Raw genomic sequence first — 27,927 nt, 5'->3', positions numbered from 1 at the left:
AAAGAGGTAGTGAGTTATAATTTGGAAGGGAATTACAACATATTGAGAATAAATGGTTTGTTTGTTGTTGTTCTGCCAGTCCTGGGGCTTGGACTCAGGGCCTGGGCACTGTCCCTGGCTTCTTTTGCTCAAGGCTAGCACTCTACCACTTGAGCCACAGCGCCACTTCCGGCTTTTTCTATATATGTGGTACTGAAGAATCGAACCCAGGGCTTCATGGATATGAGGTGAGCATTTTTACCACTAGGTCATATTCCCAGCCCCATATTGAGAATAAATGGTTGCTGAGGGTCATCAGATGATTCCAGGGATCACTGGGGTCCACTCAAACCCCATGATGCAACACAACTACTGGGCCAGAAGTTGGTGGGCAAGCACTTGGTTTGGGGCCTGACTTCTCCCTCTCACTTCAGCTCCCACTGCTGTCCTGACTCTAACTTCAGGAACCAAATAAGTCTCTACCCTGCACAAAATGGTGGGTCCTACCTCTAGCAAAGAGTATGCTTCTCGGTCATTTCGGTCTTTTTGTTTGGCTTCATCAGCAAAGTCATCCATAAAACAATCTATCAGATTCATTAGGGATCGGACCAAGTTTGTATCCGAAGTAGGAGATAATTCCTGAAAAGTCAGAGAAAAGCTGTAATAAATAACTTAGGTATTAAATTAGGCATTAGATAAAATATTATCAGCTAGTGTTTATTCAGCTCATTTAATCCAAACTGCTATTATACACATGAATAGGTACTGTTCTAATTATTGGTTTATAAAGGGAAACTGAGGCATAGTAATTCCTTGCCTCAAGTGTGTCAGTAGGCAATGTCTTACTTATGTAGTATATGCTCTTCAAGCTCTCTTACACTAATTCTCAAATTCAGAAAAGAAACATCCTGGTACACATTTGCATGGATTCTATGCTTTACTAACTTCACAAATCAAATCACTAAATAGTCTTTCAGATAAGGTAATTAATTAGTAAATTTACAAGCTTTAATAAATAAGCCCATTTTAGAAAATATTTATGAGCCACAGCAGTCATTAGAGTAAACACCACCCTATGAAATACATTTCCAAATCTCAAGTCCACAAAACCATTGTTGGCGTTCTGTAAACAGTATGCACTCACCATAACAACTGACAAATGATATATCGTGTAGAGCTCCTGGAACCCAGTGGCATATAAAGGTCTCAAGGAACTTCTGTCAGCTGCCCTCCCAGCCCTATTCCAAGCATTAAGAGTTGGACTGCTTCACAGTGAACATGTAAAAGCTCACTCCCTGAAATCAGCCCTTGCAAGGCCAAAAGCAGATGGCTTCCTGTTTACCCATTCCCACCTACTAAGAAGAAGTGGCAGACAAGATCTGTGAGTTTGGGGCTCAGACGGGAACTGTCACTAATGGGATACTAAAATAGACACCGTTGTTACAACAAATAAGATGGGTACTATTGAAAGGGGTGACAGTGCTGGGAATATGGCCTAGTGGCAAGAGTGCTTGACTTGTATACATAAAGACCTGGGTTCTATTCCCCAGCACCACATATATATATATAAAAAAAAAGCCGGAAGTGGCATTGTGGCTCAAGAGGTAGAGTGTTAGCCTTGAGCAAAAAGAAGCCAGGGACAGTGCTCAGGCCCTGAGTCCATCCCCCAGGACTGGCAACAAAAAAAAAAAAAAAGGAAAGGGGTGACACTGATCAAGATGCATTGTATTCATAAACTGCTTCGTCAAATGGCAATTATTTTGTACAACTATTTAATGACAATTTAAAAATTCTAAAAAAGGCAGGTTCTTATTACACATGAGAAAGAATAGACATTTAGAATTTCTTCAAGGAGGACAAAAGTCATGCTGTACAAACTTTGCTTTACAAGTTTTACATTTTGCTATAGAAAGAACTTATGTGGAAAATGTTTTCAGTTCTTTGTAAAAACTAAATTCCGCAGCTTGTTTTATTGTGAACCTTAGTTCATGTATGTGCAATTGGTTTGTGAATATGACTTTGTATCAGCAACATGTTATAGTCAAGTGTTTTGAAAGAGCAGCCTACACCCATTTTCTCATTGGTGATGCTCACATTTTTCAGCCAACTACCCTAAAGTGCCTTTGTCTCCCCATTCACGTGCTTTGCCAAGGATAGCCCATATTATCAATTGCCAATTCTGTGGATTGTGAGTCTGCCCTCACCTAATTTCTTAGTAGCATACCATAATTTGGACTACTTCCTTAATAAAATCTTCTCCTCCTTCCCATCATCTTGCCTAACTCACAAAGGCTTCTAGCCTTTGCTCTCCTCCTTCAGCCTCAGATTTTCTCTGAGTAGATGAGCACTAACATGGTTTTTAAATCCATTCTCTAAATCTGTTCCCCAAGCCAAACATCTGCATTCAGTCTTCCTCCAACAGCAGGAGAAATATCAGTCCAATTTCCCTGTTTGTTCCTGTGCCAAAGTCATTCTGAAAGACTTCCGACTAACATCTTCCAACGCAGAAATTAAGCATCCCTGTAATTTCCAGCTGGAGAAAGGTTAAGAGTCTTGATGGTGCTTCAAGAACTCAGGCGGACTTCCATTCTCATTACCACTTTTCTCCCTTCCCACTTCCCTCCTACTCACCTCCTAACCTAAGGTAGAGTGAAAGTGAGAACAGATTTTCCTACTTTAATATCTCTTTCAAATCTTTATACCACAAACTGACTTATTGTTGGAAATCTGAAAAGTAAAGAAACTTAACAAAAATTTAAAGTGGGACTAAGAATACAGCCTAGTGGTAGAGCGAGCTTGCCTCGCACCGATGAATCCCTGGGTTCGACTCCTCAGCACCACATATATAGAAAAAGCCAGAAGTGGCACTGTGGCTCAAGTGGTAGAGTGCTAGCCTTGAGCAAAAAGAAGCCAGGGGCAGTGCTCGGGCCATGAGTCCAAGCCCCAGGTCTGGCAAAAAAAAAAATAATTAAAGTACAATAGCCCATCCTAAGTAAGAAGTAACAACATTTCTTATATATATTTTTTCTATCCAGACAGTGTTACACAGGCCTTTGGGGATTTTGCTTTTCCCACTTACTTTATTAGCATCAATTAGTTGTTACAGGGGGTTCCATTTTGACATGTTCATGTGTGGGTATGATATACCTTGATCCTAACCACCCTTTGGTCACTCCCCTGTCTTCCAAACCAATCAGTAAGCTTCACTGTGCCATTCTTGAACATGTACATAAAGCGTTTGACCTTATTCATCCTCCTTCAGCTTTAAAAACATTTTTAAAAGACCAGGAGAATAATGTTTTCTCAAACTCTTAAGATGATTCCCGTTCAGTATATTTGGAGAATCATTATGTGAATTAAAATATTTTCATTTTAACCAGATAAAAGGTTGCAGCCAGTCTTGGTGGTACAAACTTGTAATTCCAGCATGACTGAGGTTGAGGCAGGAAGGATTTACAGTTAGAGACCAGCTTAGGTGACAGAATAAGACTCCATCTCACAAAGATGAGGAAGAAAAAAGTTAAAATAGGCAAAGAAGAAGAAAAATTGCAAACATTTTATCCATTCGTTGATGATTAAAAAAAGACATTGAGATTAATATATTTGGTTAACATGAGTTTTCCATTGTGATGCTTGTTCTTCTCCAAAGGAAATGCCAGGCATGGTGGGAATGGCCAGCCTGCTGCATTCACAGGCTTCTCACAGACTGAGCAGCTGCTGCAGTGGAGCACAGCAGTGTTCTATACCCCAGCTCATCGCAGCGCAGACTCACATTCTCTATTCACTGTTCACAGGCTCACATTGTGTCCATCCAGAGACTGCTTACAATGGTGTCTGTTTATCCTCCCACTAAACCAAAGTGGCATCTGGCCAAACATAGCCTCAAGTTACCTGAAGTAGTACAAAAGACACTCCAGGTTAAATGAGTATGTTAAGCCAGCTATTTTTTAGTCTTTGGGAAGTGTAGGCTGAAAGCCCTGTGGATGTTAAGTAAGAGAGGCTGACTAACTCTGTTTATCCTTCATCTATTTATTATCTTAATCTTAAAGTTCCTATTCCTCTTACCTTTGTATGCCTTCTAATGAATTCCACAGAAAGAGGAACCATTCTGTCAAATAAGCCCACTATAAACTCCTTTTGCATAGCATTGACTGAAGCAGGTAGGACATTGATCCAGGACAGCATCAGTGGCCTCCAGCCTAGCATGTGAGGCTCCATGTAGATCATGCCACATCTGGACACCTGGAGAAATAATCACCGTTTACCACTAAGACACAACAGGTATGTTTGCCACATGCGGACTCGGTCTGTTTAGAACAAAAGTCAACTAACTAGTGAAGAGGTGTTGATGCAGGAAGAGATTTACTAAAATAGAGAAGGTAGCTGATCAGACAAGATAGAGACCACCTTCCCAGGAGGCTCTTCACAGATCCTTTCTATAGGAGATGGGTGATATAAGCTAATTGGGCTCTCATACTTGGAGGTGTGTGGACAAATGATTCATGTGCGCACCTAATTGTCTCGTCATCAGATAGTTCACAGTTCTGAAAATTCCAAGAGCAAGGCTCAGTATTTCCTCAGGCCATTTTTGTTATTGACTGGATTGCCTACATGCAGTCCTGACTGAGCAAGACAGAATGAATAGCTGCCCTGAGACCCTCTTGTTGATCACCACACTCAGAGAAATGAAAGGCAACAAAACTTCATGTGACGGGGCTGGGAATATGGCCTAGTGGCAACAGTGCTTGCCTCGTATACATGAAGCCCTGGGTTCGATTCCCCAGCACCACATATATAGAAAACGGCCAGAAGTGGCGCTGTGGCTCAAGTGGCAGAGTGCTAGCCTTGAGCTAAAAGAAGCCAGGGACAGTGCTCAGGCCCTGAGTCCAAGCCCAGGACTGGCAAAACAAAAAACAAAAAAACAAAAAACAAAAAAAAACTTCATGTGATTACTGTGAGCACAAGGGTCAGGTGGGAATTTAAACAAGAAGTCGGGCCCTAGATCTGGTGTCAGTTGACTTTACTATGACTTGCCACATCTGTTTCTTACCAATGTCAGGAAGGTCTTGGGAGGGTAAATATTTATTCATGGTCTCAATTTTTGTGATTTCAATTTTTTTTTTACCAAGTAGATGAAAACAAAAACAAAAGAAAAATACCCTGATCATTCCATTTGCCCGAGTATGTCAACAGATATGTCTGTCCATGAGAATCATAGATTACTCTCATAATAAATTCTCCCAATAAGTTTCACTTAAAGCCAATGAGTAAATAAGACAGTTCTAACGTTGCAAAATCTATAAGAAGATGTCAAAACTAAGAACTTACGGTGGCAGGGGAAGCAACTTCTAAATCCATTGGTTCAAAAATCAGATTCATTTGTGGTGACATTTGGATAATTTCCCCGCTCATCAGACACAGCTTTTTGTTGTCATCTAGCACAGTATTCATATTTTCAATCCACACAGCATCCACTGGTCCATCAAAAATTAGCCACTTCCTATCTGGAGTCTATTTTATGCACATGGTCAAGAAGGGCAAAAATGAGACAAAGAAAACAGTTCAACAGTGACAGTTTAAAATTTCATAATACAACCCAGAGTTAATTATAGTATGAAATATAAAGATAACTTTGAACAGGGTATATATGTATGTATACAGGTAAATATATGTATACCAATATATAATTTATGTGTATATATTTCTATGTGTGTATATGTCATGTATTTATAGTCAAGGAAACCTATTTTTTGCCATAGAAAAGATGAAAACCTAACATATTTCCTCATAATTCATATTACTCAGACTTACATCATGTTTTATGTTTTAGAACATATTCGAAGTAAAAATATAATTGGCAGGGAAATATAATTTTTATTCAGATATAGCACATTCAGTCCTGTAGACAGCACATTAAAAGACTGTGGGTCTGCCTTGGGCTCAGGCCACCTGTATCCACATTCAGAGCTAATTCTGTCAGAGAAGGCAATATAGGAGAGCTGTTTTCTCTCTCTCTTCCCTCTCTCTCTGTCTGTCTCTCTCTCCCTCTCTCTCTCTCACACACACACCTGCACACACACACACACACACACACACACACACACACACACACACACACACACACACCATGATCACCTCAAGTTTTACTTGAGCTGTGCACTTGCCATGTCTGTTACCCTTCCCTTGGGAAACACAGTCATGTAAATGTAACCTTGAGCATCACAGCCCAAAGGATCTTGTTTTTCATTTGGCTCTACTGTTAATGAGTTGGGTGACCAGATTAATCTACCTAATGCCACTAAAACTCACTATTTATGGGATGCAGCTTCCTGAAAAACATAAGCAATGTTGCTGAATATACAACAGAGATTTTGCAGGATCATTTCTGTATAAACAACAGAACTCTATATATTATCTAGAGATGTCATAAGCTGTTCTGGAACAGTGTGACTGAACCTTGGCAAGAGAGAACTTGAGAGCCACATCAGTGGTTCCAGACCTCAGTCTGCTTGGCCTGTGCCTGAAAGTTACTTTTTCCTCAAATTACAGGTTGAATTTGATCCTCAGAAAGGTATTTGCCACCATAAGAGTTTGGTTCTATCTGTTACTTGCTTTTCATGTCATTCTGCCAATCAAGAGTAGAGATGAGATTTCTGTCCCTATACTGAGTCATCAGTCATGGTTCACACCGTCCTTAAGTAGCAAAGAACATAAAATTTAAGATGTATGGTATAAAGAAAAAATTTATAAAGAGAATGATTTAATAAACAAATTAGATATGTCTAGTCTAGACTCCTTTCCTACAAACATTAGCAGGCTGTATTTCCCTGTATGATCACATCACACTCTGTGATACAGAACCTGCTGAAAGATGACAACCAAGTTCATACTGTTCTGGTCGGTAGGCACATTCATGGACACAGGCAACAAAAACTGAACAGAATAAGCCAAGAGTAGGTAAGACAGCAGCTGGCACATTGTTTTCTCTTCCATGGGCAGTCAATTCTTTCTCTAATGGACTAGATGGAAAGTGTTGGAACTTTATAGTATTATTTTCCAAGATAGATATGCAGTTTCTCTCAAAGCACAGGACTGTATCTCACAATTAGTGGCAGCAGCTCAAAGAATGGGCAAAGGAAGAACACCACCAGATAGGTGGAAGGACTGTGATATTTAGATGCTTGTGTTCCTGAATCATCTAGCATTGGAGAGGAAATGGGAACTGTCTCTTTCTGATTGTTTCATTTCCTCACCAGGCAAAGGCGCCTCTTAACACAGACCTCTGGCATGTGGGTAAGTGTCTATATTGCTCGTTACCAAAAATGCTCCCTGAGGGCCAGTCATATGCTTATTTTGATCAATATCTTAAGTGATAAATACAAATGTTTGAAATAACTGAAAAAATCAAATTGATCACAAGAAATCATGATGTTTTAAAAATATGCATGTAAGGACTTTAGTACGTACCGCAGATGAGGCAAATGCTCTAAAACTGACAGCAAGGACCCCATCGGACCACTCGTGGGACACCAAATCAAACTGGCCATACAGCTGGCCCATTGTGACAGACTTGGGGTTTAGAACAGTTATTTGAACCTTGTTTTCCTCCATTAGCCCCTTAATGAAAAAAATTCAGTCATTTATTTTGAAGAGTTCTATATACATATATATATATATATATTTACAGAAAATATCATTTCTAGAAAATCGTGAGAAATATACCGAGAGACTACCAGAAGAAAGGAACGGATTTAACAGGGAACCAGGGCACAACATAAATGTATATATATAAAAAACAATTGTATTCCCCTTACAATACCAATGAAAAATGGAAAAATAAGACTCTAAAGTCTTATGTACAATAATATTTATAAAGCTTACAAAATACATAGGAAGTAATTAGTGCTTAGTTTATGCAACTGAATTTAAAACTACAACACAGTACTGCATGTTTTCTTTTTGTAACAAGTCAGATAGTAAATATTATAGACTTTCTGGACTTCACATTCTGATTTGCTTTCTTTAATTTTCTTTACTTTTTAAAAATGTTAGCACCATTTTGAGTTCACTGATATAATAAAAATAGGCTTTGGTTGAATTTGGTCAGTGGATAAAATTGCAGAACCTTGAGATAAAATGTCATCCAAGAAAAACAATTAAAGATGTAAAAACACAGAGAAATATGTACTTCTGATAGAGAACACAATATTCCATTTGAGCCAGAACTGTCAAAACTGGTGTGTGGCATTCTCATAAGAGATGCTAGTGCTCTTGGAGCATATTCCTTTTTTCTTATTAATAGAACTTTTATGTTTAAGACAAGTTTCAGGATTATAGAAAAATTGTACAAGAAATAGATTCTCAAAAATGCTCTACTCCCAAATGTTCCCTGACAGCAATGTCCCCTACTAGTAACATCTAATACTGATGTGACACAATGTTATTATTAACTTATACTAATACACTAAGCTAAACGTAACTAAAGTCAGTAATTTGTATGACGACTGACTCTTGTCATTGTTTTAATTCTAGGGGATTTTCCCCACACATAGTATCCCATAGCAGCCATTACACAAATGCCAGTTTATCCTAAAAATTCTCCATGTTTCATATGTTCATAATAATTTATTTACTGTTATATATCTGTAGAGCAATGGAACATGCTTCGTTCTCTTCAAAACTTTTAGAGCTTACAATACAAACTAGCAAATTAAAGAAAAGATGAGCACAAAACTTACTAAAACTAAATTATGCATTCATAACACACTTACCTTTTCACATATATCATTTAGTGCTCCAGCTAACACACGATATGCACTTGTTTTTCCTCCAAATGGCTCTCCAACAATCATAAAACCATGGCGCACAATCATCATTTCATAGATTTGAAGAATCTTCTCAGAAAAGAATTTGGTCATTTGCAAATTCATAGCTGCACAATTGTCTTTTATAGCTGCCAGCAAATCATTGTAATCTGGTTTTGGTAGTTTCACCCCAGGAAACAAATCCGAAGTAATTCCCTGATGAGAGATAATTTGGAAATTTTACATTTTATGTATGTATAGTAAATATACCTAAATAAATAGTTTTGCATTGGCTTAAATATATACATGTTTAATATAGATGAAAATAAAGTCATAAATTAATAATAGTTGAAGTTGCTGTTCGTCTTCTGCTAGAATTGTCATAGCTTGAAGTTTTATATTTCATCTTAGGATAGTTTAAATAAAAGGCTAGAATACTAACACTATGTAATTTCAAAGCTCATTATTAAGACTGTCATATTGTCAAAAAGTAATAAATATGTTAATAGAACAAAGAGTGCCGAAAGATAACCACATATATAAAAACAATTGATGTCTCAATGAAGGTGAGAAGGTAATTCAGTGGAGAAGAGTTGCCAGGACATAGTGCTAGAACAACTAGTCCACCCAAATAATTGACTTTAATGAATATCTACATATATGCAAAAATTAGTTTAGAGGTAGTTTATTTGGTAGACAGTGCAGTTGAGTGGTGTTCTCACATTCCATGTCAACCAACAATCTGAGAATATAACTTGATTCTGAAAATAAAGTCTTAAGACACTAAATTCGTGAAGACCTCATACTGGGTTAAGGTGGGTACTAGATATAGTCAATGGTAGCTACATGAAAGAAAAGAAGAGAGATTCTGACATGGAAAGAGAGGGAAGGTCACATTGTGATGGATTCATTTTGAACTGGTGTGAAGCAATTACAAGCCAATGAATATCAAGGAGTGGAGGGAGCCAGGAAAAAACAGGACTAGGCATGGAAGAACACTTCTCTAGAGTTTTAGGGGGTGCATGCTCTCCCACCAACTCTAATCAGATTTCTAGCTTCCAGAACTACAAGAAAAAAAAGTGTGGTATTTTGCCTCGCGTCTGGGTACTTCATTATGAATACAGATATATAATGTATGTTTAGAAAAATTTACAGTTCATACTTAGCATAAAATTAATGACAAAGTGTAAGGACCTTTCATAGGTTGGTAATCATGTTTTCTGAGTATTACCATGACTTATATTAGACATAACTATTCTTTTTTACTTTGAAAATACAAACTAAATTTCAGAGGGGTGCTTAGAAAGAGAGCATATAGTCAAGCTCTACCTTCAGAATTTGTGTTATCAGTTGAGTTACTCCTAAATTTTGATCTTTAGATATTGGTATAGAAAAAAAATACTAGCTTACAATACTAGTTTAATTTTCTCTAGGGTAAAGAAAAGAAAATATCCACAAAGCTGAGTAGGTTAAAGACATCTTACAGCCTGACTACCAGGTTCAAATCTCTACTCCTGTGTACTCACCATAAATATACATTATCTGTCATTGTTGTTCCTCCGTGACATCATTTGTAAAATAATGATAATGACTATACCTATCCCTTGGGTTGTTTGGAACATTGAAGAAATTACTACTTGTAAAGGGTTAAAACAGCACTTCGCCCAGGCTGGGAATGTAGCTCAGTAGAAGACTTAATGCTTAGCATGTGTGAGGTCCTGGGTTGTGTTCCCAGGAGTTCCCTCCACCCCATCTATAGACTGTTTCTACTTTACATTAGGAACATAATGTTTGGTAAATAAACAGAAATATTCTGTCATATCATTCAAATGGCTTAAATATATCCCTGAAAGAAGGGGACAATGCAGAACAGTGTCTCTCACCCAAGACCACTAGCCCCCACTCTCACTCTGGCGTAGAGCTAGAAACAGAGAGGCATCCTGCCTGTCAGTCTGGAGCGCTCTATAGCTATCTAGTGCCAGGGCTGTGGCCTGAAGCACACAGGAGAGTCTCATAGCAAGAGAAATTGAAAATGTCAAGCTTGCTTCACTGGAGAAGCACAGTTCAATAGATGTGTACTGAGTGAATGCACAACTGCATGAGAAAACATCTAGCGAGATGTATTTCCACATCCTGAAAACAGCTTTTGTGCCTGGAAAATCTGTACAGTACATGAATGCCAAGGAAAATTTGCAATCTTTCCTTGATGAGCTGTTCCAGAAAATGTCTGCACTGTTAACTCTAAATACTAAAGAAAACTCCTTTTAGAATGATGAGAGATAAGTGGTAGAAACAGCTACAGAGAGCTAGCGACACTGGGCCATAGTATCCGTCCCTACAGGCTGAAAGCTAAATGTCTCCTCTGGAGGAGTGAGAGGGCCACATAACACAATAGGATGCTTAGAAGCCTGCTCCCTTTTGGTTCTATCTGATATGGAAAAGAGAAAAAGAATGACACCCAATTATTGTAGAAACTTAAAAACATTATTTTAATACTCTCTCCTTTCAATTACTCATAAGTCTAATCACTAAAAAACATGATTAATAAATCTCAATTCCTCTTTAAAGTTATCCTGAAAAATAATCTTCATAAACATCATTTAATTTTTTAAGGAAATTACATCATTTATTTTATTTCTTTGGTCAGTGATTGAACAAACATTGACCAAACCCCTAATTTGTGATAAGGATTCAGTATAATGTTAGGCAAATTACTTTTCTTCACAGAGCCTAGATTCTCATGGGATTTACAAGTAAATGTTTTATAACTTTTGTGTGCTCATTATATTCTACAGGAAAAAAGTGTACTTAAAAATCTCAAGTTGTTGAAAGTCATCTGAAGCAACAAAGCTATCTGGACACACTTTAAATAAAACTAGAAAAATGATCTGTATTTCTATGAACTATGTCACTGTCTTTTATAGTGGAAATTTCTTGCTGGGAGTTTTACAAACTTGGACATTTGATTAATACTACATTATTATAAGAGATTTGATATATTAGAATTATAAATGTTCTTACCTCAAAGAGTGGTAAATCATGGGACAAAAATTTTGGCAGATTTACATCAATAATAGATCTGAACAACAAAATTTCTTCATTTTCATTTGGATATTTCAGCTGTAAGAAAACAGACTTATGAAACTACCAGAATCTGCTAAATACATTATTTTTTTGTGTGCTTCACATATACACAAACAGGCAAGTTAAATAAATGCAAAAGTATCTGTCTTTTTTCATTTTCTTGGACTGTTTTTACTTACAGAAACTGACATTTACATTGGAGCTGCTATTGCCTATGTGTTGGGTAGTACTTGCTGAGAATATTAGCATTAGGTTGGTGCTATAAAACAAATTATTAGAAGAAGGAAATCACTCTGAAATTTTATAGCTAAATTGAAAACATATAAATAACATTCTCTCATTTGCCCATATTTTGATGCTGAGACTTTTGAGTATAGAGTTCTGTACCTTTTTGTTTTTTTACAAAAACTATATCAATAATGCATCACTACTCCATCCACTTTTATTGTGTTGTTTTATTTTTTTGGCAGGGGCTAATATTCATTCATACATACCTAAGGGACAACTAAAATGTCTCAAGAGACAATTTAAGTGCTTTTTAAAAAAATTAGTCATAATTTTATAAGAGTTCTACCAATTTTTCATCCTTTTACACATTTTCCTCATCCATACCAAATTTGAAGTCACTATTTCAATACTTCATCTTTACTGAATTTTCTTTTGTCAATCATGGGGCTTAAACTCTGGGCCTGGGTGCTGTCTCTGAGCCCTACTGCTCAAGGCTAGCACTGTACCACTTGACCCACAGTGCCACTTCTGGTTTTCTGGTGGTTAACTGGAGATAAGAGTCTTACAGACATTCCTGCCCAAGCTGGCTTTGAACTGCAATTCGCAGATCTCAGCCTCCTGAGTAGCTAAGATTACAGGTGTGAGCCATGGGCATCCATCTCCAATCTTTCTTAAATAATGCTCCTAGTTTTTATGGACTCTGACTGAACCCGAACTTGTTTCTCAGATTAATGTTCACAGGATGAACAAAAACACAAACTTCCCAACTTTAATGTGTCACTCCAAAGTTTCTACTATCATGCATTCATTTTATAAACTCTTTCTCTCATTTTCGGTTTCCAAAATATTTCTACCCAGAAAATCCTTTATTCTTACTTTAGTAACTTTAATGTAACAAATCTACAGACACCCATCTGTCAGGTTCAACCAACTGTGAATCTCTAGGGCTCTAGACAGAAAAGCTCACCCTGTTTATCTGGGTGTTGTTTTCTACCCAACCACAAATGAGTTAGGAGGTATCAGATGGCCTATTTTGTTATTTGAGAGGCAATTACTTTGAGGCAAATGTTGAAATTGTCTCTTGCTATAATAGAAACAAACTTCAAAATATTCAAGCCCAAACACTCAACAACTTTAAATTAGCCTTTGACAAAGAATGATGGTGTTCATTTGCAGGATTCATTTGCAGCCTAACTTTAATGGCTTCATTCTATAGTCAAGAATTCAGTGATGACATCCACTAGGACAATGAATGCATTATGTGACCACAAAGCAATCCTGACGTGCCAGGTTAATATAAATTGTTGCTTCTAGGCACTTTTGTTTATTGCAAAAAAAAGACCTATAATTTGAAGCTATGTTAGGCTAATGTGAAATAGAATATCACCACTATATATCAAAATTCTTGATAGCATTATTACAGAAGATAAAAATGTATGCCATTGTTTTCAATCATGTAGGATATATTTTTAAATGTGTATCTTTTACAATCCTGAATGTGAAAATCTTGTAAACTCCAAGGTCACATTTTTCATCATGCTGTTAACTGTAGCTTGTCTTGCCTTCATAAAGAAACTAATCATGTATAGTTATATTTTATGCTTCCCATTAAATGCTTCCAATGTAATATCCAAGTCTCCAAAGTATTTGGAGTTTTCATATTTATATATTGTAGTTTCAGCTATTTTAAATGCAAACTTTTTTTCTTCATTAATACTGGGGTTTGAACTCAGAGCCTTGTCCTTGCTAGACAGGTGCAGTATTACTGAGTCCTGTTTTTCACTGGTTATATTTTCTTAGGATAGGGTCTCACTTCTTTCTACTCAGGCATATGCTTGGGCCTTAATTCACTTATTAAAGGCTTCCCATCATCCATGGGCTCACAAGTGAGAGCCACAGACTCCAACTTCCCTTTTATAGAGATGAAATCTCACAAACCTTTCAGCTCAGGCTGGCCTAGCACCAAGATCCTTCTAACCAGCCTCCCATGGAACTTGGGACGACCAACATATGCCACTGTGCCCAGCTATGGGTTGAGAAGTGGGGTCTTGCTGACTTTTTTCTCCATAGGTTGGCCTCAATTCTGATTATTCCATTTTCAGCATCCCAAGTAGCTAGGACTACAGGTATGAGCCAAGCCACTGGCACCAGACTAGTGCAATCATTGTACTGTAAAACTACTACTTACTATTATTTCAGAGTTAGATGTAATTGGTATTTATGTTAAGGGTATATGAACAAAGCCTTCAAAATATTTCTCAACAGTAAGCTATTTTTCTTAATTGGTCATACATGTTTTTAATATTTTAAATTATGGAAACATAACCTAAATCACTAAGAATTTCATGGACAAGACTTAAAAATCACTATAAAAATTTCTTTTTCATGTGTGAACAATAATAAACTATTTTGAACACTACTTTTTTCAGTTAGTTAATGAAACCAATTAGCTAATAGCCCTCAGTGCAGACAACAGTCCAAAGATGGGCTAATGGGAAATGTACAAGAAGAAGTACTTGCGTTTCTACCTTTAAGTTTCCAGCTGCAGTGAGCACAGATTTCACAGCCCGCATCCCATAGTCATAGTGATGCTGAGATGAAAGCTGCTCCGAACACAAGCGATACGTAGCCACAATTTTCACTGACAATGGCCGAGCAGTGACAAACCCACAGGAGTACAGGACTATTTCCGCTATCATGGCGTAGTCAGGGACCATCATTGCTACTGTCCGAAAGAGAGCCTTTGAGGCAAAGATAAAAGTAAAGCCTGAATTGCTATTAAGGAAGTATCATAATTATATCAGTAAGTTTTGTAAGGCTTTTTTTCTTCTAAATGTTATGTATTAATGATGTTAGATTCTTTATGGGAAGTAACATGCTATAGGGAAAAGAATATCAAAGTGGAAGGGATGACATTGATTAATTGGTGTGTTGAATTGAGACCCCATTGTGTAACTATTTAAAGATAACACAGGTAGGGGCTGGGGATATAGCCTAGTGGCAAGAGTGCCTGCCTCGGATACACGAGGCCCTAGGTTCGATTCCCCAGCACCACATATACAGAAAACGGCCAGAAGCGGCACTGTGGCTCAAGTGGCAGAGTGCTAGCCTTGAGCGGGAAGAAGCCAGGGACAGTGCTCAGGCCCTGAGTCCAAGGCCCAGGACTGGCCAAAAAAAAAAAAAGATAACACAGGTAGGCGCTGGTGACTCACACCTGTAATCCTAGCCATTCAGGAGGCTGAGATCTGAGGATGGCAATGTGAAGCCAGCCCAGGCAGGAAAGTCCATGAGACTCTGTTTTTTTCATGAGCCAAGTAAGCATCTTTTATTTACAAACTACACAGTCTCAAATGTTTTATTATAGCTACACACGGCTGTCTGAGCTTCAGTGTACGTATCTGAGGAGAGGATGAAGATCCCTATCTACCTTACAATGCATCTAACATCTGTCTAGGTTGGTTACAACCAGTGCTAGTCCCCTTCCCACGGGTCTCAAGACACAAATTGAGAATAGGTTATAAAGGATCTTTATTTAGGTTTGATCCCATGAGACTCTTCTCTCCAATTAATCACAAAAAGCCAGAAGTAGTGCTGTGGCTCAAGTGGTAGAGCGTTAGCCTTGCATTAGCTCAAGGACAGTGCCCAGGCCCAGCATTCAAGCCCCAGGACCGGCCAGGAAAAAAAAAAAGATAATACAAAATTTAAAATTTTGAAAGAAAAAAACCCCAAAAATATAGAGTATTAAACAAACAATAAAATGAGTCTGTTAGAGTGTCTCAAGTCTGGCTTCTCACGGGGACTGAGAAAGTGCCTGCTGTTGGGAGGCTGGGCCTCAATCAGTACTTGCTGAGGACCCAATTAATTACATAACCTGAAGCTAATTAGGTAACCCCTAAAAACAAGATTACAGTAGATAAGTAAAATATTTTGAGATATTCCAAATCTTGTGAGTCTGTAGTTACCAGGCTAGTACTTTGGCAAGCATGGAAGGATTCAGTTCCAAACCTCTGCCAATTCCACAGACATCACACAGGTGGTCACAGCAGTACTACAGGTATGCACATATGCATGCTAGTTTAAAAGATGATATTGAATTGATGTGTCAGGCAAGGAAGTGACAATTTAGCAAAACACTCAAGAGAGAGCAATTAGGGTGTGGAAAGCCATGGGACTATGAAAGCAGGAAGTCATCATTTGACAGGTGCAGGGAAATGGCAGTACATACGCACACTGGCTCCTAATGCTAAGGCTCTCATAGACTAAGCCAAGAAAATAGTCAGATGCAGATTAATCCCACTTACTAAGCACAGAAGGATCTGTTTGAGGCCATCCAGGGCAGAAGAGTTTGTGAGACTGATGACAGGTAATAAGCCACATAAAAGATGTGGGTGGAAACAAAAGTGAGGGGGTGGGAGGAGACAGCCACAAGGTGTCCCAGTAGAGCAGGATTGCCTGAAGTGGGTAACTGGCTGACTCACCAGGTAAAGGAGAGAGAGGGCTCAAGGATGATTCTGGAGACTAATAACAACACTTTTGAGGGCTCAGCTGGCTTTATTTTTATTTTTAGGAATACATTCAGACATGTTAGGAATTTCTATACATATATACTGAAAACAGATGTTCCGTAGCAGCTCTAGCCAAGAAGACAGCACAATGGGAACAACAAGAAGCTATCAGAATTTGAGATGAACCTTTGGCTCAGTATAGAAGAATCTATCCTCCACAACCCCACCATGTGACACTCTGAGATGATTTCATGGGCACACCGTGGAACACTCTGTAGCTACAGTAATGATGGTGTCCAGCTTTTATCACACACTACTCACAGGGTTTTGCCATCCCTGCTTTTATAAATATTTATGCATTCAGGTTGATCCTACTGAATAAAGGAATAGCATAAGTAAATGCATAACAGAATTTCTACAAAAAGGGTTTTTCAAGAGAAAATTGCAATGAAAAGTCACCAGATGCTTCTTAAAGGATTTCCTAGTCTTCCTTTTAAGCCATACCTTCTTCCTTCAAAAGGACATTTGACCTAACACATAAAAGGGCATAAAGTAGAAATGCAAAAATACTTGGCAGCCATTAGTCCTACAAAAGCTTTGATGCTAGAAAAGAGAAATTGCTCCTTTATTCTGAAGCACTGTCAATCTACCACTGGGCGCCGGACAAGGCATGTGGGATATTGTCCTAGGACTTGGTTTGGGATCTATTGTCATCATTGAACAATTCTCCATTGTTGTTATCCACTAGCTGCAAATAAATGTGGATTATCCAGGAAAGAACGATATGGAAAACAAATACCATGCTTTACTAATAAATACAAGTTGGTTTTGAAATAAAGCTCAGCCTTTGTTCCTTTTTAACAACAACAAAAAAAGTGCTGCATGTTGATGAGAACTGAGAACTGAGGTGGGAGGCAAATTGTTTCAGCCTGTTTTGGACTGCAATTTAGCAACATAGCTCTCATCCTATGACTCTAGCTAAGGAAACATTTTAAAACAGAGAAAAGCCTTAAGTAAAAGCTGTCTTTTATGATTATTTATAATTTCAATTTCTGTCTTCAGTAAAACTAAAAGCAACCAAATGTCTAACAGGAAAAAAGTTCCAGTTCAATGAATTTATTAAAATTTGAATCACATTTACAAAGATGAGAAAACACTCATGCTATAATACCAACCTGAAAGAATATGCAGTCTACACACATGCATGCATAAAAGCATATACAACTGTCTTGTTTAAACTTGTAGAATGTATTTATAACTGAAGGGTTACAATATCGTAGCCATAGAATTGGCATATTTTAAAATTTTCACATTTTAAAATAGCACTATATGAAAAATATAAATTTTGGAATTTGTACATGATATGAGCACTTACATTTTAAAAGGCAATTGAGGGGCTGGGGATATAGCCTAGCGGCAAGAGTGCCTGCCTTGGATACACGAGGCCCTAGGTTCGATTCCCCAGCACCACATATACAGAAAACGGCCAGAAGCGGCGCTGTGGCTCAAGTGGCAGAGTGCTAGCCTTGAGCGGGAAGAAGCCAGGGACAGTGCTCAGGCCCTGAGTCCAAGGCCCACGACTGGCAAAAAAAAAAAAAAAAAAAAGGCAATTGAGGCTTTAAACATTATCTTCTGGACCAGTGGAAGATAGGAGGGAGGGGTAATAGAGGAAAATAGAAGTAAATTTGAACAAACTATATTACATTTATCTATCTATACGAAAATATAATAAAATTTATTAGTTTGTATAATTAATATGTACTTATAAAAAGAATAATAAAAAGCTCAACAATACCTTCTGGCTATTTTTCTAAAACAGCTTAATATGCTTAAAAGCATGTATTTTGGATAAAATCCTAGGGTAACATAAACTTTCTTGTTTAGGTTAGCTTTGTATGTTGTGGAAAGGAAATAGGTGATGTAGTGGTACCCTCCGTACCTTCAGATTATCTGGAAGTTCTGACCGCCCAGCATACCCAGGGTTCATTGTGATAAAGACAGCACACGTGGGGTCCAGCTTTAGCTCAGTTCCTTCAAACACCAGTATATCAGAACCTGCATTAATACCTATGGGTAATCAAGAATGAAAGGCAAGGACTTAGCATCTCCATGTGTATATGCGGCTTGTGGTATTCATTGCATCCTCTATATCTTTTCGTTTTTGCATGATGCAAAGAAAGACTACCATTACCTCTTTGGATAGTAAGGATTTGTTGAGCAACCACAGAAAGTACTTCCAAATCAATTCTGTTAAACTCATCAAAGCAAGCCCAGGCTCCACAAGATAACAGTCCCTGGGAGGAAAGAGTAATGAAAAATTTCAAGTTTATCTGATTGAATATTACATTGAAATGTTACATTTTCCACCCGATCTTTGCAAGGATTTAATATCCTTTCACGGAAATTGCTTATTTGCCTTTATCTTTAAAGACAGCCTTTTTCTTCATTACCAATTCATTATTCTTCATGAATAAAGAGCTTGATCAACTGGAAAATTTTCCAATTTATTTTTTTCCCTCACTGTATATCTTCTGGCATTAAGATGTACACCTGGAATTCCCAAGTGTCACTTGCTTTTTATTTACAAGTTGATTTATTTGCTTTTTCTATATAAACCCAATAGAATAGGTTATAATAATCTGTTTAAGATGCCTTTTGCTGTCAATGAGATTGAATTATACTTTGAACACCTGAGTACCTAACAGCTGGCAAATAGGTATTATTTGGTTTCAGGTTTGTAATAGGGACTTTCATATCTTTAATTCCAGCTTTTGGAATCTTCCGACTTGCAAGAGTAGATATCTGATTTAGAATAAAGAAAAAAAGCAAAAATAAAACAAGGACTCCAAGTTCACTGAGAAAGATTAATTAGGATGTGTCGTTAAAAGTATATTATGGCTGGGCCAGGTGCCTGTGGCACATACATGTAGTCCTACGTACTCAGGAGGCTGAAATATCGAGGTTTGTGCATCAAAAAGCTGCACTAGTCAGAAAAGTCTGTAAGTATCCATCTCCAAAATAACTAGCAAAAAGCTGGCTGGAGGCATAGATATCGAAGCAGAGTGCAAACAAGCCAAGTAAGAGGGAGGCCCTGAGTTCAAGCCTTGGCACTAGCAAAAGATTTTTTTTTTTAATGAGGAATGAATTCAAACCTTAAAGAATTTTCCTAACGCCAAATAATCCAACCCATCTGAGCAGTTGAAAACAACACATTGTTTGGCCACAGCTTTTGCTAAGTCCTTGGTAGTTTCTGTCTTTCCAGTGCCAGCTGGACCCTCAGGTGCTCCTCCAAGGTGCAGGTGAAGGGCTCCAAATAAGGTTCTGAAAGAGAAGAAATACCAAATATATGTAGAGTAATGAAAGTTTAGAAACATACATACCAGGACTTAGTCTTGTTAACTCAGTGCTAGGGATCCAATCCAGGGTATTGTGCATGCTAGCCAAATGCTTTGCCACTGAGCTATATCCCAGCCCTTGGCCATTTTTAAAGGGAAAAAAGTGACATCAATAAATATGGAACGCAACGAGCGAAAATTAACCAGGCAGTAAAGCTGCAGAGGTTCATCTTGTTTTAATATCTGTACATGGACACAAAAACCATATTTCTGCCTATACAGAAATTGATAATAGATCTTCATAACTGAGCAATGTGGGGAACTGAGGTGCATCCTCCATATCAATATAGAAACCTGGAAATCTCATCTGTCTCTAAATGTCTCTCTCAGTCCATAGCTTGTGTTTTCCTGGGGGGAGAGCGGAAGTGCACACATTTGTCCCAGGGCTTGAACTGGGGGCCTGGGAGCTGTCCCTGAGCTTTTTGCTCAAAGCTAGTGCTCTACCATTAAGCTACCCCTGGAAAGGCATCATCATTTTTGATGAAAACATGAGAAGTTATATCAGTCACTTGAATACAATTCTAGGAATTCTCTAGAAAACAATATAATTTAAAACTGCTCTTCTATTTATAAGAGTTCAATACATTTTATTAAGTGCCTCCTTTGTGCCAAAAGAATTATTAATACTGAGGACAGAGAAAAGCACAGAACATGAAAAAGTGACAAGAAATAATACAAAATACATGAAATGCATTTTCAATTCATTGTGATGAGCACTAAGAAGAAATTCCCAGGTACGATGAGAATCAGGAAAGGTTGTAGGCCAGAAAGTCAAAGGAGTCTGCCTGTGAAAAGTGATGTTTTAAGGGAATTAAGAAGGTGTTAATGTCTATTGGTAAATGAAAGGAGGAAGAACTTCCTTGAAAAAGATGAAACAATACATAGAAGAGTGCTGAGTTAAATAAATGGTATGAGTGAGGAAGAGTTTGGAATAGAACTTAATACAGATCTTATTTGATCTTCATAGGCTGTATTTGAATGCAATCCTTGAGAAAGTACAATTGTGATAGGTGAGAACAAAAGGAAAGAAGATTTTGTTGAGTTATATGTTCCTTCCTTTCCTCTTAGGTTGGCTCTGTAAGTCATATAAAGAGAATTTCAGCAGAAACTTCCAGCTGTTTTCTCCACCCAACTCTGACACAAATGAGACCTTGCTTAAACATAGGGAGGGGTCACTGGTGGTTCTCATTCCTCAACCAAAGCTTGGTGCTTGACCCACCATGGTTTCTCTTTGATTCAGCTCTCTACTCATATGGAAAAACACCTATAGCTCTAAGAAGAGGGGATAATTAACCATCATCAGGCTAGGTATCTTCCTCAGCCCAGATCCTATTTAAGAGCTCAGAGCTGAGGATCAGATGCCTGCTTGGCCATTACTACTAAAACTTTGTTTTCTATAGACTAGATTTTCAGTGTTCTGATGGGAAAGGAACGTAAATTCTAAAACCCTAACCTTTGGCTAATAAACATTTCTAAAATAAAATCAGATCACTGACAAATCAGCAAAGAGAGAGCACAATGAAGAAAGGATGTTCTTTTCAACAAACGGTTCTGATACAACTGTATATTCTCCCATTCAACAATGAGTCTAGACACAAAAATAATTAAAGTGGATTATAGGCTTATATAAAAACCACAAAAGAAGTTCCAAAAAGTGTAATCTATATAATAATGTCTTAAAAACATCTCTCCACAAGAATAACTACAAAAAAGGACTTTACTAAGGAAAAACATTTTACTTTGCAAAAGGTACTATTAAGAAAACAGAAACTGCTGGGTACTGGCAGCTCATGTTTATAATCCAAGCTACTCAGAAGGCTGAGATCCGAGGATTGTGGTTCCAAGCCAACCTGGGCAGGAAAGACCACAAGACTCGTATCTCCAACTAAACACACACACACACACACACACACACACACACACACACACACACACACACACAAAGTGGAGCTGTGGCTCAAGTGGTAGAGTACAAAAATACTTAAGCAAAAATTCTCAGGGACAACTTGCAGTCCCTGAATTCAAGCCCCAAGCCCCAGCACACAGGAACACACACACACACACACACACACAGAAAACAGAAGCTGTGGATGGAGAGAAAATACTTTTTAAAAATATATATTAGTTACAAGATTTTTTTATTTTTTTTTTGGCCAGTCCTGGGGCTTGGACTCAGGGCCTGAGCACTGTCCCTGGCTTCTTCTTGCTCAAGGCTAGCACTCTGCCACTTGAGCCACAGCGCCACTTCTGGCCATTTTCTGTATATGTGGTGCTGGGGAATTGAACCTAGGGCCTCATGTATAGTGGCAAGCACTCTTGCCACTAGGCCATATCCCCAGCCCCAGTTACAAGATTTTTAGATACAAGAACTCTCAACACTCAACAGCTGGGGGGCTGGGAATATGGCCTAGTGGTAAAGTGCTTGCCTCATATACATGAAGCCCTGTGTTCGATTCCTCAGCACCACATATATAGAAGAAAAAAAAGCTGGAAGTGGCACTGTGGCTCAAGTGGAGAGTGCTAGCCTTGAGCAAAAACAGAAGCCAGGAACAGTGCTCAGGCCCTGAGTTCAGGGCCTGAGTTTTTTGCCAGGACTGGCAAAAAACAAAACTCAACAACAGGTAAATAATCTCATTACGAAATGGGCAGAAGAGTTAACAATACTTCACTGAGTAAGATATGCAACAAACATATGAAAATACTTCCAACACCACATATAATTAAAGAATTGCAAAATAAGATGCACAATGCGTCTATTAGTTTGTCTAGAATACCCAAATGCCAAAATTTTGCCAAGGATGTGGAGCCCCAGGAACTCTCTTTCCTTGCTGTCAGAATGCGACTAGTGCAGACACCTTGGAAGATTCTGGCTTCTCCTCCCAAGCTAAGCATAGACTCACTGTATGATCCAGCTATTGTATTCCCAGGTGTTTTCCAAAATGAGTTAAAATCTACTCTCCCACAAAACCACTGGTTATGAATATTGTAGCAGATTATTCAAAATCACAAAAAAACTGGAAACAACCAAGATGTCCTTCAACAGGTGAATGGAAAAGCATTGTATATTCATACAAGAGAGTTTCATTTGGAGATAAAGAGAAATGCTCCATCCAACTTTAGAAAATTGTGGAGAAAACTTAAATACATAATGCTTGGCGACTGTCTCCTAAAGAAGACAATCTTTAGATTTCAAGAATATAGCACTGGGGAAACTGAAAAATTACAGAACAAACAATATAGGTGGTTGTCTGGAATATAGGCGAGAGAGAGGAGGGATAAATGTGTGGAACACAAAAATTTTAAAGTCAATGAAAATATTCTGTGTGTCACTGCAGTGATGGGGACATAAGGTTATGCATTTGTCTAATACCATGCAACACAGTAGACTCTTACATAAACTAAACACTTTAGTTAATAATAATACGTCTATATTGGCTTATCAATTATAGCCAACTTTCTGCAAAGTTTCTCCTTGTACTTTCTGCAGAGTTTTTCTGTAAATCTAGAACTGTTACAGAAAAGTTTAGTTTGAAAAAGAAAGCTAATGAACAGCAGAAATAAAAAATGTAAATTAATAAACTTAAACCAAATAAATCAGTATGACTCTGTGTGTGACTAGATGTGAAGACCTGAGAAAAAGCCAGGGGCAGAGTCAGGTATTTATAAAGGTGATGAAGTTGAAAGGAGGCTGAGTGAATTTAGGGGATAACATGGCAAATTTTCTTTTGCAAAAATTGGAAATACCTATGGAGTCTCCAGGAAAGACACCCCACAGATGCATACAGCACAAACTTACACAAGAGAGTCACAGACTTGGGGTCACCAGGACATAGAACATAGAAGCCCAAGCACAAATGAAAATACTCAGGAAATTGGGGGGAGGATTAAAAATAAAATGGAAAGAATTAAGGGACTATGACAAAAATCCACCCAAGTTAAATAAATACATTGTGTGAAAGATAATCTGGTATTTAAGACAAATCAGTGATCAGAGGTGAGTGAAATTTATTTCCAATATATCCTTAAAGGACTTACCTGTAACATCGATCTGTGAGCGGAGTAATCACCAGCCGAGGGGAGTTACCAAGATATTCGTACCCGTATCGCAAACCAGCATTGATCATCTTTGTTTGTAACTGGTTTTCCTAGGATGAATTGGGGGGGGGGGGCGGAAGTGAATTGAAGTTAGATGACAAATGTTAGACAAAATGAAATCTCAAGCTTTCTAATATATGTTAAAATGTGCTTTTCCATATATTCGAATAAGTAGAAGAATTCCATAAGCAGTTTCCATGAGTAAGCAGGTGAGCTCAGTGGTTTCTTTTTCCCACAGAATGATTTAGAATTAATGTGTTAGGTGCCTTGTATCACCAGTCATACAATGGCTATTACTTCTGTCACTGTTTTCCAGATGAGGAAACTGATGCATAAGGGAGCAACAAGCCTGAACAAGGTCATACATTAGCAAAGGGAGGAGGGGGCATTTGAAACAAGGCACTCCAGAGGCATTTGAGGACTCTGGGTCTTACCTCTCTTCTCCTCCTGCCTGTATATCTGAAGATGTCCATAACAACCCATAGGTTGGTACTTCTGAGCCCCAATTCCTGTCTTCAGCTCTCCTGGCCTACAGTACTAACTGTTCCTCCTTCCATCCCAGTCCTTATGAAAATCATCCACACAGATGACTGCCAACTGCTTCTCTTTATCAATAAGAGGAAGCTTTAATGACTAAATCAAACTAAAAGAGTTTAATTTGTGCATTCTTCAGATGTAGCTAGAATAAAAAACTAATTCCACAACTTTAAACAGACTAGTCCCAATGTTTTGTAAATTGAAAGCATAAGTAGTGTTTGCCCATTTGTTTCTATTAATATGTATATGTGCAGGATTATATATAACAATTCAATAGAAATAAGGATAGTAAATATAGCTACTGATAATATATAGTTGTTCAGTGCCTTAGTCTTCAATCTGGAAAAATGCTCATGTGTGTATGTGTAGTCAGCCATCAGCAAAAATCCTGTTTACTGAGACTATTTCATATATGAATAAGCAAGCACAAATTAAAAAGCTATGAGCTGAAGTTGCTGTGTGATAACACCCAGTGATGTCACTTACTTGCCAGTAGTACCTAAGCTGACTTAACCACTCAAAGTCATTGTCATCTGTGACGTTCTTGTTCACAAGTACAGCCAGGACATCTCTAGCATGGACATCTAGTACCACCAGGGCTCCCAGAGTAACACGATTCTGCTTGGACAATTTGCCACGGACCAACGTGACAATATCATCGATTTGTTTGTTACATTTTTCCAAGTATTTATGAAGAAACTGAAAGAAAATAAGATATAATTTCCAAATGTAGTCAGAATCATTTCAGGCAAAAAAACAGTGAACTAGCATATATACATATATACATATATGTGCAAACATACATATATATAATGTTCTGCTTTTTAATCATAATTTTCTATAAGCTTTAAGTATAGTCTGTTTTCTATACTACAAAGGTCTTTGATAAACAAGACCAATCTGGCAAGATATAGAGGACATATGGTGTCTGTGTCAACATTTTTCATTTACTATTTCTACTTCTTCTTTATTTTTTTTATTGGTAATAGGGCTTGAACTCGGGGCCTGGGCACTATCCCTGAGCCTTTCTGCTAAAGGCTAGCACTCTATCACTTTGAGCCACAGTGCCATTTCCTGTTTTCTGGTGGTTAATTAGAGATAAGAGTCTAATGGACTTCCCTACCCAGGCTAGCTTCTATCTGTAGTGGTCAGATTTCAGCCTACTGGGTAGCTATTATTACAGTGGGCGCCACCAGCACCCGTCGTAGTCTTCTCTATTTTCTATGGTTCTGTTGAAGCTGGCAATCATATAACTCCATCACGATAGCAACATGAAGGAGAGGGCATGAGAGCTAATCAGAGCCAAGCTTTACAGAGTAAAAGAAAAACATGACTTTCATGAGCTCATAGGAGAGTGTGAATATGTTAATCTGACCTGTTACAAACCTCCATCTTCACTACAGACGGAAGTCTGGCATAGACCAGATGAAGCGGGAGAGACAGATAAAGGTAAGACCACAGCAGTGATGAAGCCCTAAGGCCTCTTCTAGTACATAGCTTTCTGAGTGGGATTTGTGCCACTTAAGTACAAAGATGCTGTTACGGTATGTGGTTGAAGTGAGTTCCCCAAAGCTTCATGCTCTGGAGGCTTGATCTGTGGTGTTTCTGCCTACTGGAAAGTAATTCAATTATGGGGCATCACCCTCAGAAGGGATTCATGCAAATCTTGTTGGTGTTGGCTTAGAACTCATAGATGAGATATAATTTGGGGACATACGAAAGTACAACCTGAAAGCTATGAAAGCAATGTGTTTATATTACCTAACAGCTACTCAGGGAAGCACTGTGAGTTCTCATTATGCCTTTATTTCCAAACCTATATTAAGTGTATATTATGTAACAGAATCAATAGAATAATCATTAGTAAATGAGTAATTTGAACTAAGTATAAATGGAGATTGATATAAACAAAAGAAAGTAACAACTAAAAATGGATTTGTATCCTTACATAATGTGCAAGAATTTAAAACAGGTAGCTTGGGCAGAGGACATATTGAAATACCAGCAAGGAATGTTACATACCACTGAGATTTCAATTCTGCTTGTTCTAGCTGGTTTGTCATAAGATTGAGGCAAACATGATTTTGACATAGGATAGAGATAGAATGAACAACACATTTAAACTGAGGAAATTTAAGATATATAAATGTTTTTATTTGCCCACATTTGCTATTTTGTTCCCTCCCACCAATTTCTCCAAGGGCTGAGTGGCAAAGTTGTTTTAATGGGTTGGAAAACTGTCAAGCAAGGAGGTAGAGACCACACACCTTTGTGTAAAGGAATTCCTTATGTAGGGAAGTTCCTGAGAAATGTTTTAAAATGAAAAGACAGTAGACACAGTGGCTTATGCCAGTAATCCTAGCTAATTAAAAGGTAGATTGGGAGCATAATAGTCACAGACAGCTCAGACATAGTGAGCCTCCATCTCAATCAATAAACCACATGTGGTGGCACAGGCCCATCATCCACGCTGTGCAAGAGACTATAGGTAGGAGGAATGCTGTTGGGGAAAAATGATACCTTATGAATACAGACAAAGTGCTTTATATACATATATAAATATAGAAAGAAGAAACCTGCTTTAAGATGGAAGGGGGATAAGGAAAAGTGATAGAGGGAATGAGTTTGATCAGTACCTTGTATGCATATATGGAAATGTCACGATGAAATCTCCCTGTAAAACTAACTTGCTAATAAAAATCTTAATTAAAACAATATCTAAAAAACACTAAGAAAAAACAAAACAGGTACATTATAACTTAATTGGTAAAATAAGTGTTAAAGGCTTACAACTCAGTACCAGAAAATTTTTAAAAAGAGGGAGGGAAGAAAGAAAAGGAGAAGAGAAGGAGGGGAAGAGACAAAAGAAAAAATGAAAACAGAAACAGGAAAAGGAAGAGAAGAGAAAAGGAGGGGAGGGGGAAAAAAAGAGGGGAGACATGAGAATAAATTTAGATTCTTCTCATGAGAGTAAATTTAGGTTCTTCCTGCCACCAGGGAAACCCTTGTGCCTCGTTGCTCTGATTTCCACAAAGAAAACCTTTACCTGAAAAAAATCTTGATTGATACCCTTATCTTTCCTGCAGAGAAGAAAGTGATGATGCTTGATGACATGGAATGATTGATGCATTAGTTACCCTGCTCTTCTTTTGGAATCTGTCTGCTTACCAAGAATGTTTTCCACTCAAACTCCCACATTTATTAATGTTCAACCATACATTAAATGGTTAAAGGTATATTAATTTCCCTGTCAAAAATATACTCAAACCCTGTCGTTTAAAAGTAAAGATCTATAATTAC

General features: G+C 37.9%; 1 protein-coding gene across 1 annotated transcript in view; it reads right to left on the bottom strand.

Moving 5' to 3' along the window:
• The window catches only part of Dnah7 (dynein axonemal heavy chain 7), a 206,357-nt gene that overhangs the window by 104,868 nt on the left and 73,562 nt on the right, over positions 1 to 27,927 (bottom strand). Inside the window, exons 23-34 of the mRNA XM_048344207.1 lie at positions 25,114 to 25,326; positions 24,031 to 24,140; positions 19,753 to 19,921; positions 18,792 to 18,894; positions 18,540 to 18,667; positions 14,624 to 14,836; positions 11,805 to 11,903; positions 8,751 to 8,999; positions 7,447 to 7,596; positions 5,308 to 5,490; positions 4,045 to 4,221; positions 487 to 618 (exon numbers count right to left, since the gene is read on the bottom strand). Coding sequence (XP_048200164.1) covers positions 487 to 618; positions 4,045 to 4,221; positions 5,308 to 5,490; positions 7,447 to 7,596; positions 8,751 to 8,999; positions 11,805 to 11,903; positions 14,624 to 14,836; positions 18,540 to 18,667; positions 18,792 to 18,894; positions 19,753 to 19,921; positions 24,031 to 24,140; positions 25,114 to 25,326 — 1,926 coding nt within the window. The remainder of the gene's footprint in view (positions 1 to 486; positions 619 to 4,044; positions 4,222 to 5,307; positions 5,491 to 7,446; positions 7,597 to 8,750; positions 9,000 to 11,804; positions 11,904 to 14,623; positions 14,837 to 18,539; positions 18,668 to 18,791; positions 18,895 to 19,752; positions 19,922 to 24,030; positions 24,141 to 25,113; positions 25,327 to 27,927) is intronic.

Source organism: Perognathus longimembris, chromosome 4 (assembly GCF_023159225.1).
Source record: "Perognathus longimembris pacificus isolate PPM17 chromosome 4, ASM2315922v1, whole genome shotgun sequence".
Taxonomy (NCBI): domain Eukaryota; kingdom Metazoa; phylum Chordata; class Mammalia; order Rodentia; family Heteromyidae; genus Perognathus; species Perognathus longimembris.
Note: the sequence above shows the minus strand (reverse complement) of the source record. Positions and strands in the feature narration are given on the sequence as shown.